The sequence below is a fragment of the Accipiter gentilis genome, chromosome 7, assembly GCF_929443795.1.
Source record: "Accipiter gentilis chromosome 7, bAccGen1.1, whole genome shotgun sequence".
Classification (NCBI taxonomy): Eukaryota; Metazoa; Chordata; class Aves; order Accipitriformes; family Accipitridae; genus Astur; species Astur gentilis.
In genome coordinates this window covers 9,003,229-9,015,362 of record NC_064886.1, presented here as the reverse complement: position 1 = coordinate 9,015,362, position 12,134 = coordinate 9,003,229, and the positions used below count along the sequence as shown (strand labels likewise).

Here is a 12,134-nt window from a genome sequence, read left to right as displayed (position 1 = left end):
TGTAAGCTTATCCAGAACAGGGAGATGGCAGAAGCTGTTGCAGCAGGTAGTGATCACCTTCACTGTGGTCCTATTTGTGAAGGAAAAACTCAGTCATAGTCTTCCCTCCTGGTGGAGGGAAAGCTTAGTCATGTCTTCAGCAGGAAAGTTGAAGTAGAGTCTCAAGACCAACCAGTTCAAAGATGATTCTGCAAAAGCAGTGTTGCTGATTAGTCTTTTATCCGGAGTGTTTTATGTAATTAATCAAGGGGTGTAGGCATCTTTCTGGCTAGAGAATGTATATCTGAAATGCTTATGTGGCAAACAAGTTTTATAGGATGAGTATGGTCAAACGGCTTGTGCAAACCTTGACTTCAAAAACTGTAGAAATAAGTGCTTAACCTCATGTTTGTATAGGTATTTCAAAAAAAGTGTTACAATCAGTTGAATAAAAGCACGTGTAACTAATTGTTCATTTAAAATATGAAAAGATCATGGAGGTAGAGAGAGTAAAATAACTGCCTTGATGGAAGGTAATTAAAAATATGGGATTCTGGAGTATCTAATTTTTATCTGATTTGTAGGCTTCCTGGGAGTTTAGCCTATTCTAAAACCCCAAATTTTATTTAGTTGATATGGTCCAGGTGCAAAACAATTTTTTGGGGAAGCTGGTCAGAAGTCATGCTTGCTAGGTGGACTGATGATGAGCTCTGTATGGCTGTGGCTCAGACTTTGTAACTGAGAGAATCCCTTCAGCCTCAGATGAGTTGACAAGTCTGGGTTGACTTCTCAGGAATCATTTGATAGATGTGAAGAATTGACTAGTGTGAGCTAAGTAGTGGTAAGAAAGAGGCCCTAACCACATTCTCAGGAGAACTGCATTATTCAGTGTTGTTTTTATCTCTAGATCTGCAGTTTCATGAGTTTTGGCAACTGCTAAATATCTAAAAATGGTGAGCAAAGCTGTGATGAAACAGACCTGTCTTGTGCTAATGGGAAAAATACCAGATAGCAAATGATAGTTTTGTCTCCCATCTGGCCTGTCTGCCCAATGTTAGACAGACTTCTAGTTGATAGACACTGAGTTGAGGGGGGTGATATAAAGAAGCTCTAAAAAGCTGGCACCTGAGAAATCCAATAAATGAAAGAAATTTGGTTTGGGGAATATTCCTTGAGTGACTGTGTAAAGTAATGTAGCATATATGTGCCTCAGTGTACGTAAGGGGCAGTTTGTTTGGGTGGTTTTTTCCCCTTTAGGTGGATAAACAGAAGTATGCCTTATGCAATTGCCCTTTTGTTCATGAGTGAAGCCACTCTTCTATGCAGTTGACACCCTTACAAATTTAAGGGCAATCATTTTGCTGTCCAAACAATACTATCCTATTTGACATCTCTTACTGCTTTTTGTCTGCTTTGGTTTTGATCAGGGCATTCTGATCATGTGGATGGTGCTAACCTAGTAACTTTAAGGAGTGTTCTGAAGAATAAAGTCTAGAACAATAAGCTCAGTTAACAACATAAAAGTTGCAAAAAAAACCCCACAGCTTGCCATGAGGACTGTTGGATTGGAATCAGCTCCAAAATGCAATGAGGTGCAAAGAGTTGATGTGAATGGGAGGTGCCATCTTAAATTCTTTGAGTAGACAGGGCCTCATAAAATATGCTGTATTAGACCTGTCCTGCCTCTGAAGAGAGGTGTTGGGGAAGATCCTTTTAGTGACTGGTTGGTAAACTGTATGTCAGTGGCCCTGGAAAGCATGGTGAGCAATCTGCAGACATGTGCTCACCCTTAATGCTTAAGAACTCCCCAGTTTTGTGTGGTTCTGCCATATTCAGCTTGAGATTTTGAGGTCTTGAACATAAGTCCCAGTGTCTGGGAGCTGCTGCCCTGGTTTCCTATCTACTTAACAGAGAAGGCCTGAAGTATGGTGTTGCCATTTCTTCAGGGCTAGGAGACTTGCTCGGATCCCTCTTGAGTTGTAGTGTTTTGTAGAGATACTGTAGTGGCTGTTACCACTATTTATGTGTGACTGGCCCTTTTTATCCTCTTGCCCCTCTATTTCACACACTTAATTCCTCTCCACATCACCTCAGCCCCTCCCCTAAGCATCCCATAAGTAGTCCTGTGTGATCCAAAACTGCCTTTCCCCTGCATCCCATTGTGTCCCACCCCCAGCCAGCAATTCATAGAATCACAGAATCATAGAATGGTTTGGGTTGGAAGGGACTTTAAAGATAATTTAGTTCCAACACCCCTGCCATGGGCAGGGACACCTTCCACTAGACCAGGTTGCTCAAAGCCCCATCCAACCTGACTTTGAACACTTCTAGGGATGGGGCATCCACAACCTCTCCAGGTAACCTGTTCCAGTGCCTCACCACCCTTGCGGTAAAGAATTTCTTCCTTATCTGATCTAAATCTAACCTCTTTCAGTTTAAAGCCATTACCCCTTTCTTATCACTACATGTCCTTGTAAAAAGTAGCTCTCCAGCTTTCTTGCAGCCCCCCTTTAGGTACTGGAAGGCTGCTATAAGGTCTCCCCAGAGCCTTCTCTTCTCCAGGCTGAACATCCCCAACTCTTTCAGCCTGTCTTCATAGGAGAGGTGCTCCAGCCTTCTGATCATCTTTGTGGCCCTCCTCTGGACTCGTTTCAACAAGTTCATGTCCTTATGTTGGGGTCCCCAGAGCTGAACACAGTACTCCAGGCGGGGTCTCATGAGAACAGAGTAGAGGGGCAGAATCACCTCCCTTGACCTGCTGGCCACACTTCTTTTGATGCAGCCCAGAATTTCTGGGCTTTCTGGGCTGCAAACACACATTGCCAGGTCATGTTGAGCTTCTTGCCAACCAGCACTCCCAAGTCCATCTCTGCAGGGCTGCTCTCAATCCACTCGTTGCCCAGCCTGTGTTTGTGCTCGGGATTGCCCCAACCCATGTGCAGGACCTTGCACTTGGCCTTGTTGAGCTTCATGAGATTTGCATGGGTGCACTCCTCCAGCCTGTCAGGGTCCCTCTGGATGGCATCCCTTCCCTCCAGTGTGTTGACTGCACCACACAGCTTGGTGGTGTTGGCAAACTTGCTGAGGGTGCTCTCAATCCCACTATGTCACTGACAAAGATGTTAAACAGTGCTGGTCCCAAGAGCAACCCCTGAGGAATGCCACTTGTTACTGGTCTCCACTTGAACGTCATGCTGTTGACCACAACTCTTTTGAGTGTGACCATCCAGCCAATTCCTTATCCACTGAGTGGTCTGTCCATCAAATCCATGTCTTTCAATTCCCCCATACCTCTTAGTGTAAAAGGTGATCAGGAGAGCTGCTCCTGATGACTCATCATGGTGGGGTTTGCACCTGGATGCTGGGGCTGGTGGCTCACCTGGGAGTGCCCTGGACAAGATGTTTGTTCCTCAGAAGTTGATTTGGGTTCCCTCCTTCTATTGTGCACCCCTGTGCACCTCCTGTGAGTTGTGCAGGTGGGACTTTGATGGGCTGATGGCTCCTGTGATGGACCTGGGAGTAGCCCAGCAGTGTATTATTTGGTCTCTCTCCTGCCATTGTCTTTCTGAGCTCCTTTGTGGATGTGCAGAGGAGCTTTTATTGCATAACCTAACATAATTATGTTTTCTTTTGCTTTCTGAAGGACAATTTGTTCCATCTAATGTGAGGGTGACAGACTAACAGTCTGTGGCACCAGCTTCTCAACAAAGGACTTGTTTGCCTTCTTTCTCATCCGAGTTGACTGCTTTTGGATGAGGATTTGGTGGTGGTTCTCTGTAGATGGATGTGTCTGTTTCTTGTTTAAACTGAAGACTTACCTAATACAATGTTTCATACAGAGGAAAATGCTGAACCAGATTTGGATGATAATGAAGATGAGGAGGAGACAGCAGTAGAAATTGAGGCTGAACCAGAAGTTGAGCAAGAGGCTCCTGCACCACCTCCCAGTAAGAAACGAAGAGGAAGACCACCAGGCAAAGCTGCCACTCAGCCAAAACAATCCCAGCGTAAGTCACTAATTGAAGCTTATGTTATACTGCTTGCTTGAGCTGCTTTTTCCTTGGATTTGGTAGTTCTTGTAGGATAACTTCTCCCCTCAAGTGAGCTTATTTAAAAACTAGATAACTGTACTTGTCTCTATTTTAACAAGAACTCACCTTTTGTGTGAAATTTGTTGCAAGGGTTTCCTGGTCACCAGAGAACATAGCCACTTCAGACCATGTTAAAAGGAGAGGACATTATTTTTTCTTTAGTATTATTCCATTTCATAGATGTGCAGACAGCTCACTGCTTCTTGCACCAGTTACAGCGTCTCTACTAATGTACAGTTCCTGGTAAAACGCCTGTTAGTACAACCACTGTGGTATTCTTACCTATGTAGACTTTTGTAGGTATTGCTGCAAGCAAACATGCTTTAGGTCTGTAGTTCTGAGCATAGCATTAATGCAGCTGTCATTTCAACTCTACAGAGTTTTCTCCATAAGAATAGACATCGGTGACTGTGCAAAGTCTTGAGTAAATAAATTCTAGGAACAAAGCAGGAAGGGCAAATTTGTTCCTTCAAGGGGTAATGGCTTCCCTGGTGGCTTGCCTGTCTGCTCAGTGCTACAAGTGTGGCTTCTGTCCTTCCTAGAATTACAGCTTGTGGAAACATCTTATGCTGAATTCATCACTAGTATCACTGGATTCCCCTGAATTTGACATTTTGCCTTATGCCCATACACTGGTATGGTCTTGTTTATTGATTACTCTACAATATCTGTTGTTTGAGTAATGTCTTAATACCAGAAGGCATACTGGAACTGTTGCAGTGGTAGCACATCTTCACAGAGGGGCAAGGAAATAGATGCTTGATACTTGGATGAATGAGACAGGTTGAATCGCTCCCTGCTAATGTGGGAATGTGAGTTGTGGGCCCCACCTTCCCTTTCCATGGAAGAGTCTTAAGTATCTACTGAAAAGTTATCTGGTGAGGTGTGCAGGCCAGCTCTGGAACCAGTAAAAAAAAAAAATGTTGTTTCCCCCTCCTCCTTTTGTTTTCTGCCCTTGTAGCTGCAGCAATCATTCAGGTTGAAGACCAGAACACTGGTGAAATTGAAAATATTATAGTTGAAGTAAAGAAAGAACCTGATGCGGAAACAGTAGAGGAAGAGGAAGAAGCTCAGCCTGCTGTAGTGGAAGCTCCCAATGGAGACCTCACTCCTGAGATGATTCTCAGCATGATGGACCGGTGATGGAGGAAGATCACGCTGGCTGACTGAACTGGCCTGGGCTGTGTTTAAGCGGCTCAAATCTATTTTTCCTTTTACCTTTTTTCTTGGCTTTGGGAAATGCATCATTTTAGACCATTTTACCAAACATACTGGGAAATAAAACTTCAAAATGATGTTAGAATGTGATTTAACTAGAACTTGCTGTTTTATGTTAGCATTACAGGATCATGGAACATTAGGAAATATTTTTGAGTCCTTGAGGGTTTCCTGTGAGATGCTTGATTTAGTTTTGCTCTGAACTGCATTGTAAAGCTGGTCCAAGGGCCGTGTTTACATGCACCAGGTTTTAATACACAAAAGTGGAAGCCTTGACTAGAGTATGTGGTAAACCACTCCGGACTTGCCCTTCCAGTTCCCAGAGTCCTTGAGCCTCCTTCTCTCAGTAGTGTTTTTAACTGTAAATGCAGACTTGGGAGGGTTCTAGACTTTTAAAATGTTTTTTGCTTTTCCCCACTGACTAGCTCCGGTTCTCCAAGTCGGCTGCACACGGTAGTTTTGGCATGCTCCAACTGGTTTCTGTCCTTAATATGCTTTGCTTTCTGCAAAGCATTTCTGTAATGGTCAAGCTTGTAAATAACTTTTTTTTACATTTTAATCTTTTTCCATTAATTAAGAGGTATGCAAAAATGCAGTTTAAATAAACCCCAGTATTTTAATTCCTTTCAAACTAAGTGATAAGAGAATTGATAGAGTGTAAATGTTGGAAAAGCTGTTGATAACCAATCACGTAGAAAAGAGATGTACCCAGACTATTGCTTGCGGAACAAGAGAAACCCACACGTGAAATCTGGTTTTGAAGCACACAAAACTGGCATTTGAAACATGTATAATTAACCTTCTTTTTGAGTTATAATTTCACGACTACATTTTCTTTGCTCTATCTTGTAGTTGTATTTTGTGTTTATGAATCCTGTGTTAAGGAAGAAGTGGTGATTTATAAGTGGGTCACTGCAGCCCTCAAAACCTGGGCCAGGAAATTTTAATAGGTCAGTAATTACACAATTTTGGATCTCTGATAAAGACAAAAAAGGAATAATGTGAAATACAAATGATGCCTGTATATGAACTGTCACATGTTAAAATATGTAAGCTTTTTATAGAGCCTCAGTCTTGCTGATTTCAAACAAATTTTTCTTCTATGTATCGCTTTTAAGAGAGCTATCAGTTTAGCTATCAGACTCTAGGTTGATGCATTTTTGTACTTAGCTGTACTGTGTGATATTTTTCATTATTTTAGGAAGCCAACATGGGAAAAAAATACTGTTATAAAATATGTAATGGGGTTTGAAAGCTGGGAAGGAGAATATACTGCTGTACAGCTAATAAATAATAATGGATTAACATGTGTGCTCACTAGCTGCTTTCTTTGTATGTATTAATGGTATGACCTGGCAGTGATCTCCAGACTGTAAAGCCATCACTCCTCCTAGAAAGATGCTGCAGGCCTGTAAACAGGAACCAGCTCTTCTCTCGCTGTGGGTGTTCCCTCTGCCCTGTGCCAAATGCGAGGTAGCTATCTGTGACATTAAATCGCAGCCGCGGGTGAATGTACACGTAAGCAATTGGTGTTACGGGGGTGAAGCCAGCACGTGGTCTGTTTCCTTACAGCAGCTCCGTCATGTAGTAGGGGTCTAAGCTGCTTGCTCAGCTGGTGCTGCGTGGAGGAGCATGCAGTGGAGAAGTCGCGCAAGATATGCTGGGCTGGCCACTTGTGAATGTCAGCTTTTACAGCTTGAGCTGGAAGTAATGCGGGAGTGGTGGTGGTTGCTTTTGTTTGTCTTGGCTGTGGGTTTAAATGATCGTAGTTGGTGGTTTAGATAGGGGGAGTATTATTTCCACTTCATTCTGGAAAATGGGACTGATACTTGGGTGGAGTTTCCATGGTGTATCTTCTTAGTTACCTGTGAAAGCAGCTTAGAGAAGCCAGCTGAGAGTAAGCAGTCAGGTAGCTGCATGCTGTGTAAGTTCAGGGTAGTGCCTCTTGTACTGCTGGCTTCAGAACAGGAGTTGCTGCAAATCGCACAATATTACTTATTGAAAAGGAAATCTTAATCACAAGAGTTGCTAGACTTAATTTTAATTTAACACTAGATGTTTGGTGACTAGTTCTCTCGTCCTGAGAGATGGTCCTTCTTAAACTTGCCAAGAAAAGCTGTCTGGAAGTTGATGCCTAAGCAGGATTGGTGGCTTGTTTCAGCAGGTGGGAAAGGTAAATGCAAGGGCTGCTTCGGCAAGAAGGAGCCAGGTCTGGCTGCAGAAGTGGATAAATCCTCAAGCGCTTTCTCAGTTGGACAAGAACCTTGGGTACTCAGAAGCCCAAAGATGTTTCAGATGGAGGCAGTGCTCTGATGGAGATGTGTTTTTTCCATAAGCCTAGAGCTAGGGAGGCTTTACGGTGAGCTGGAAAATTGAAGGTGTCCTTGGGATCTGTAAGGAGTACCACCATCATCTCTTAAAACACACTGTTTACAAGTGGGGCATGAAAGATGTTGCAGTGGCTTGGTTTTAACTGGTGACCTGTGATGGTACCCCAAGGAGGTGTTGTGCACGCTCTAGCAGAGGCCTCCCTTGGTCTGTGGGAGCACTGCTGCACGACCTCCCTGCGCAGCAGCTTGTGCTGCTGTACCCAGGTCTGAGTGATGCCAAGATGTGTTGCCGGCTCTCCTGGCGTTCAGAGGAGCTGGAAGAAATGGCTGCGTGTGAACAGCTCAATGGTGGGCTGGAAGGAAGAGAGCCTGAGAGGTAGTTTTGTCCGAAGGCTACAGGCGTGGTTGCTCCTGAGTAGTCTTTGATCTACTGGTGGTGTGTTGTATTCCTTGGCAGCTCCTCCCCTGCTAGGCACAGCCCACTGCTGCAGCAGGCCTGGGAAGATGAGGCTGGTCTCCAAAGGGGACTGCTGGTGGCTTCTTCTGTGCTTAGCTGAGGAAAAGATTTCTAAGCAGTGTTTTATTGTGAACTGCTTTTTGAACTTTCTCCAGAGACCCAAGCAAGGGTTTAGTGGGGATGGGAGCAGTCACCCTGTGGCCATCCTCCTTTTTTCCTCAGCCTGGTGTGTTACTTTGCAGTCTGCTCAGTTGACCTGGTTTCTTCATGCTTGCTCAGTCAATAGTCCTGTTATGCAGCCTGGTTTTTGATTTGAGCTGGGGCTCCTGCCTTGGGCAGGTATCTCTGCACACGTGCCTCTCTTGCAGGCTTCTGGTTTGCCCTTGGTGGAGCTGCTCTGGAGAGAGGCAGAGCAACATCCCAACCTGCTCCTGAGGACATGCATCCAGGGCAGCATCTCAAGCCTGAATGTGGACAGAACATCTCTGCTCAGTTCCAGCGCTGTTGCCAGTGCTGGAAAAGCTGTGCCCTGGACTGAGTGAAAAGCCAGGGCTAGTATGGATCCCCAGGAGCATCAGTGTCTCGGGCAATTGCTTGGCCTGGCTGCTGTCTCTGGTGCTTGGGCTGCTGTCCTGAGGGCTTGCTGGAGAACGGCATCAGGATTAAGAGGGGTGGAGACTGGCTCTATGTGACTGCTGCAGCCTGCTAAAGGCTCTTTTGTCTTTCAGAGCTTGAGAGCTCCCCTAGGTTAGAGGGATTAACTCCTCTGACATTACTAAGCAGAGGACCAAGCCCACTTCTTTAACCAAGGGTGTCAGACTGAGGTTTTGTGAGTGCAAACCATGGCATGCTTTCTTCTGCCTCCTTGGAGGAAAAACTAAGGACCTCTTCTACTCTTTTGTCTTCATGTCATTGTAGCAGATGATTCTCCAGGTGAGATGATGACAAATGTAGATCGAGGACAGCTCAGGGAGGCAGCTGTTAGAGCCTCTAAGAGGTAGAGGACATGGGGACACCCTTGCAGAGCAGTTAGTGTTTTCCAAGCTGCCCGACTCATGGAAGGTGGGCAGAATCCAAACTGGTGCTGACATGACCAGGCTTGTGGACTAAACTGTCCTATGCTATTCTAAACTCTGTTGGTGGTAGCAGGGCAAGAGCTGTGGTGGATTTGCTGGTCTTGAGTGTGCATTTAAGAGCAGACTGAAATGTGGGCCAGAGCTATGCAAAATCCAAGGATGTCTTTGGCAGGAAGTCAGGCGTGCGTGGTAGACAGCCAACGTGGACAAGCAGGAAGGGAAAAAGGAAGTGCACAAGGTAGAAGGGGGGACAGGCTGCCCTGAAGGAGCAGACCCTGCCTGAGTGTGCAGGGATGGAGTTGGGAGAGCCAAAGCTCAGCTGGAGGTGAACTTAGAGAAGCATGTGAAGGACAAAAAGAACAGCTTCTGTATTAAGAAGGGCTTCAGCAGCAGCAGGAAGGCTTTAGAAAAATGCAGGCCTGCTCCTTAATGGAGCAGAGGAATTAGTGGCAAAGGACGTGGAAAAGACCAAGGTACTCAGTGCTGCTCTTGCCTTGATTTTGGCTGTTGAAGTCTGTCTTCAGACCTCCCAGGGCCCAAGTCTAATGGCAGAGTCTGAGGGAAACATCTGAAGGTGCTGAGGAAACCAGCCAATGTCATTGCACTCTCTCATCTTTGAAAAATCCCGATGATCTGGGGAGGTTCGTGACACCTGGAAAAAGGCAAATGTCCCACCTCTCTTCAAGAAAGGTGAAAAGGAAGATGTGGGGAACTACCCTGTTGCATTCTCCAAGGAGGTGGCTGGCTGTGTGGACAAGGGGAGAGCAGTGAATGTTCATCTGGACTTTAGCAAGGCTTTTGACATGGTCTTTCTGTAGCCTCCTTATAGCAGAATTGAAGACATGGGGACTGGAGAAGAGGATTATTGGGTGCGTGGAAAATTGGCTGGGCCACCATCTTCAGTGTGGTCAGCAGTACAATGTCTAACTGATGCTGGTTGTTCATGTTCCTCAGGGATCACTTGTAGGGCTAACTGGTCCCATCTTGGCTCACCAGTACAAGAAACAAGTGAGAGGCTGGTGTGAGCCTGGCAGATCCCCAGGACAGTTCCCACTGCAGCACAGGCTGGGCGAGGAGAGGCTATGGGAGGCTGGTGTGACCAGCCTGAAGGAGAGAAAGCAAGGGGGGACCTTGCTGCTCTCTGCAAGTAGCTGATAGGAGACTGCGGAGAAGATTGAGCCAAACCCCTTTGGGAGTTGTCACAGTGAGAAGGCAAGAGGCAACCAAGACAAATGGGAGCAGGGGAAAATCCAGCTTGAATCAAGGAAAACCTTTCCCACTGTAAGTGTAGTCAAACATTGGAAAAGCTGCCTAGAGAGGCTGTGGGGTCTCCATCCTTGGAGATGTTCTGATCTCAGCTGAGCGTGGCCCTGAGCAGCTGAACTGGCCCAGTCTAGAGCACAGGGTTGGATCCAGAGGTGACCAGCAGCCAACACCACTCAAGGAGTCTGTAGTGGTCAAGACCCATGGCAGAAGCTGTCACTGTGAGAGCACACAGGACATGGTTGCTGGGAGGGCACCTGAGTGCCCATGTCAGCACAGCACAGGAGCATCTGGGCTGGGAGCGGAATTGTGGGCAGAGGAAAGGATGAAGTGTTGTGGAGCCAGGGGTAAAGAGCTCCTACTATTACCCACAGAGCATGGTTAAGTGCTTCAACTCCCCAAGGGTGATCTAGGGATGGAGAGGAGCACCAGGACCATTTTCTGGGAAGGTCCTGGTACTCTAAGATAGAGCTGAAAATGCCCAGCTTGTGTCCTTTGTGGGGGAAGACAGAAGAGGTGGTTTGCTCTGGACATCCTGACGTGCCTGGGCTTGCACAAAGGGCAAGGAACGTTTGTGCGTGTGGATGTCTTCCTTTGCCCTGCTCCTGGTGTAGGTGTTCTGCTGCACTGATGCTCAGCATGTTCCAGCATGTGGGACCCAGTATTTTGGGGAATGAGCTTGGGATGCAGCTTGCCTGCAGCTCCTTTGTGTTTCTAAGCTTCAGTAGAAGCCATCTTCTGATGGGTGCAATGTGACAGCTTCTCTCTTTCTATGTCCTGAATATCCTTGCATGACAAAGCTGGGACCTAGTGCCCTTTCTGAAAAGTTCAGCCACCTGTAGCCTGGTCTCCTGTCATCCTGAAAAAGCCATAGATCCAGCCAGGACTGTCATCATCTCTGCTGAGTGGTGAACACCCTCTGCCCTTCCTCTTCCTGATGCTCATCTGCTTGCTGACGTAGCTCAGGAGGCTTGAGGAGGTGCCTTGGCAGAGGTTGGTCTTTGCCCTGAGCCATGTTCTCACCAGCCACCTCCTTGAGAAAGAGCTGCTGTGTGTTGTGGTTGGGCTCTATGGAGACGCTGTCCCTGCAGGGAGATGGCTTCCTGCCTTTGCTTTCATGCTGAAGGTGGTTTCAGAAGTGCTGTGGCCCCAGGTGCATGCAGCAATCTCCCAGCCCTTCCAGGGATCACCTTCTCCTGAGTTACTCCACCTCTGGGGGGAAAAAAAACCTACTCTGGGAGCCCTTGGCTGGCAGATTGCATTTCAGGCAGCCTGGAGCTTGGTGGTTTGTCAAAAAGGGGCAATTTAGGGGGACAAAGCATCTGGCACCCTCCATCCCAGCTGATGCTGGTTGTTGGGACGTAGGCTGCTGGCTGAGAGCAGCTCTGCTGGCTTACTCAGCACCTTCTCAGTCTCTGGTAGGGCCAGCTGAGCCAACACTGAGAAATATTGGGTCCAGAGAAGTCCTGCAGCACTGCACGGGGCACAGAACAGCTTTCTGCTCCATCCTGGAGCACTTCTGGCTTTTTGTCTGTCTGGTCCAGAGCCTCCCAGGGGAGCAGAGCGGTTGAGTGCTCACTCCTGTGGCTCCAAGGAGGCTACCTGGCTTCTGCCTCTAGTCCTTGCTTTGGGGCAGCGGTTTTGTCATTTTGGCATGATGCCTGGGGCGGCACGTCTGCTCTGGAGCAGCCCTGACGCAGTGAGCACGAGCACCCCACCT

The 12,134-nt window shown here is 46.8% G+C and overlaps 1 protein-coding gene across 11 annotated transcripts in view; it reads left to right on the top strand.

Annotated features, from left to right (window-relative positions):
- CTCF (CCCTC-binding factor) overlaps positions 1-6,593 on the top strand; it is a 38,882-nt gene extending 32,289 nt beyond the window's left edge. For all 11 annotated transcript variants that reach the window (XM_049806850.1, XM_049806846.1, XM_049806855.1 and 8 more), the window contains 2 exons: positions 3,819-3,986; positions 5,032-6,593. In XM_049806850.1, coding sequence (XP_049662807.1) covers positions 3,819-3,986; positions 5,032-5,213 — 350 coding nt within the window. In that variant the 3' untranslated portion in view covers positions 5,214-6,593. The remainder of the gene's footprint in view (positions 1-3,818; positions 3,987-5,031) is intronic.
- Positions 6,594-12,134: the final 5,541 nt, after the last annotated feature.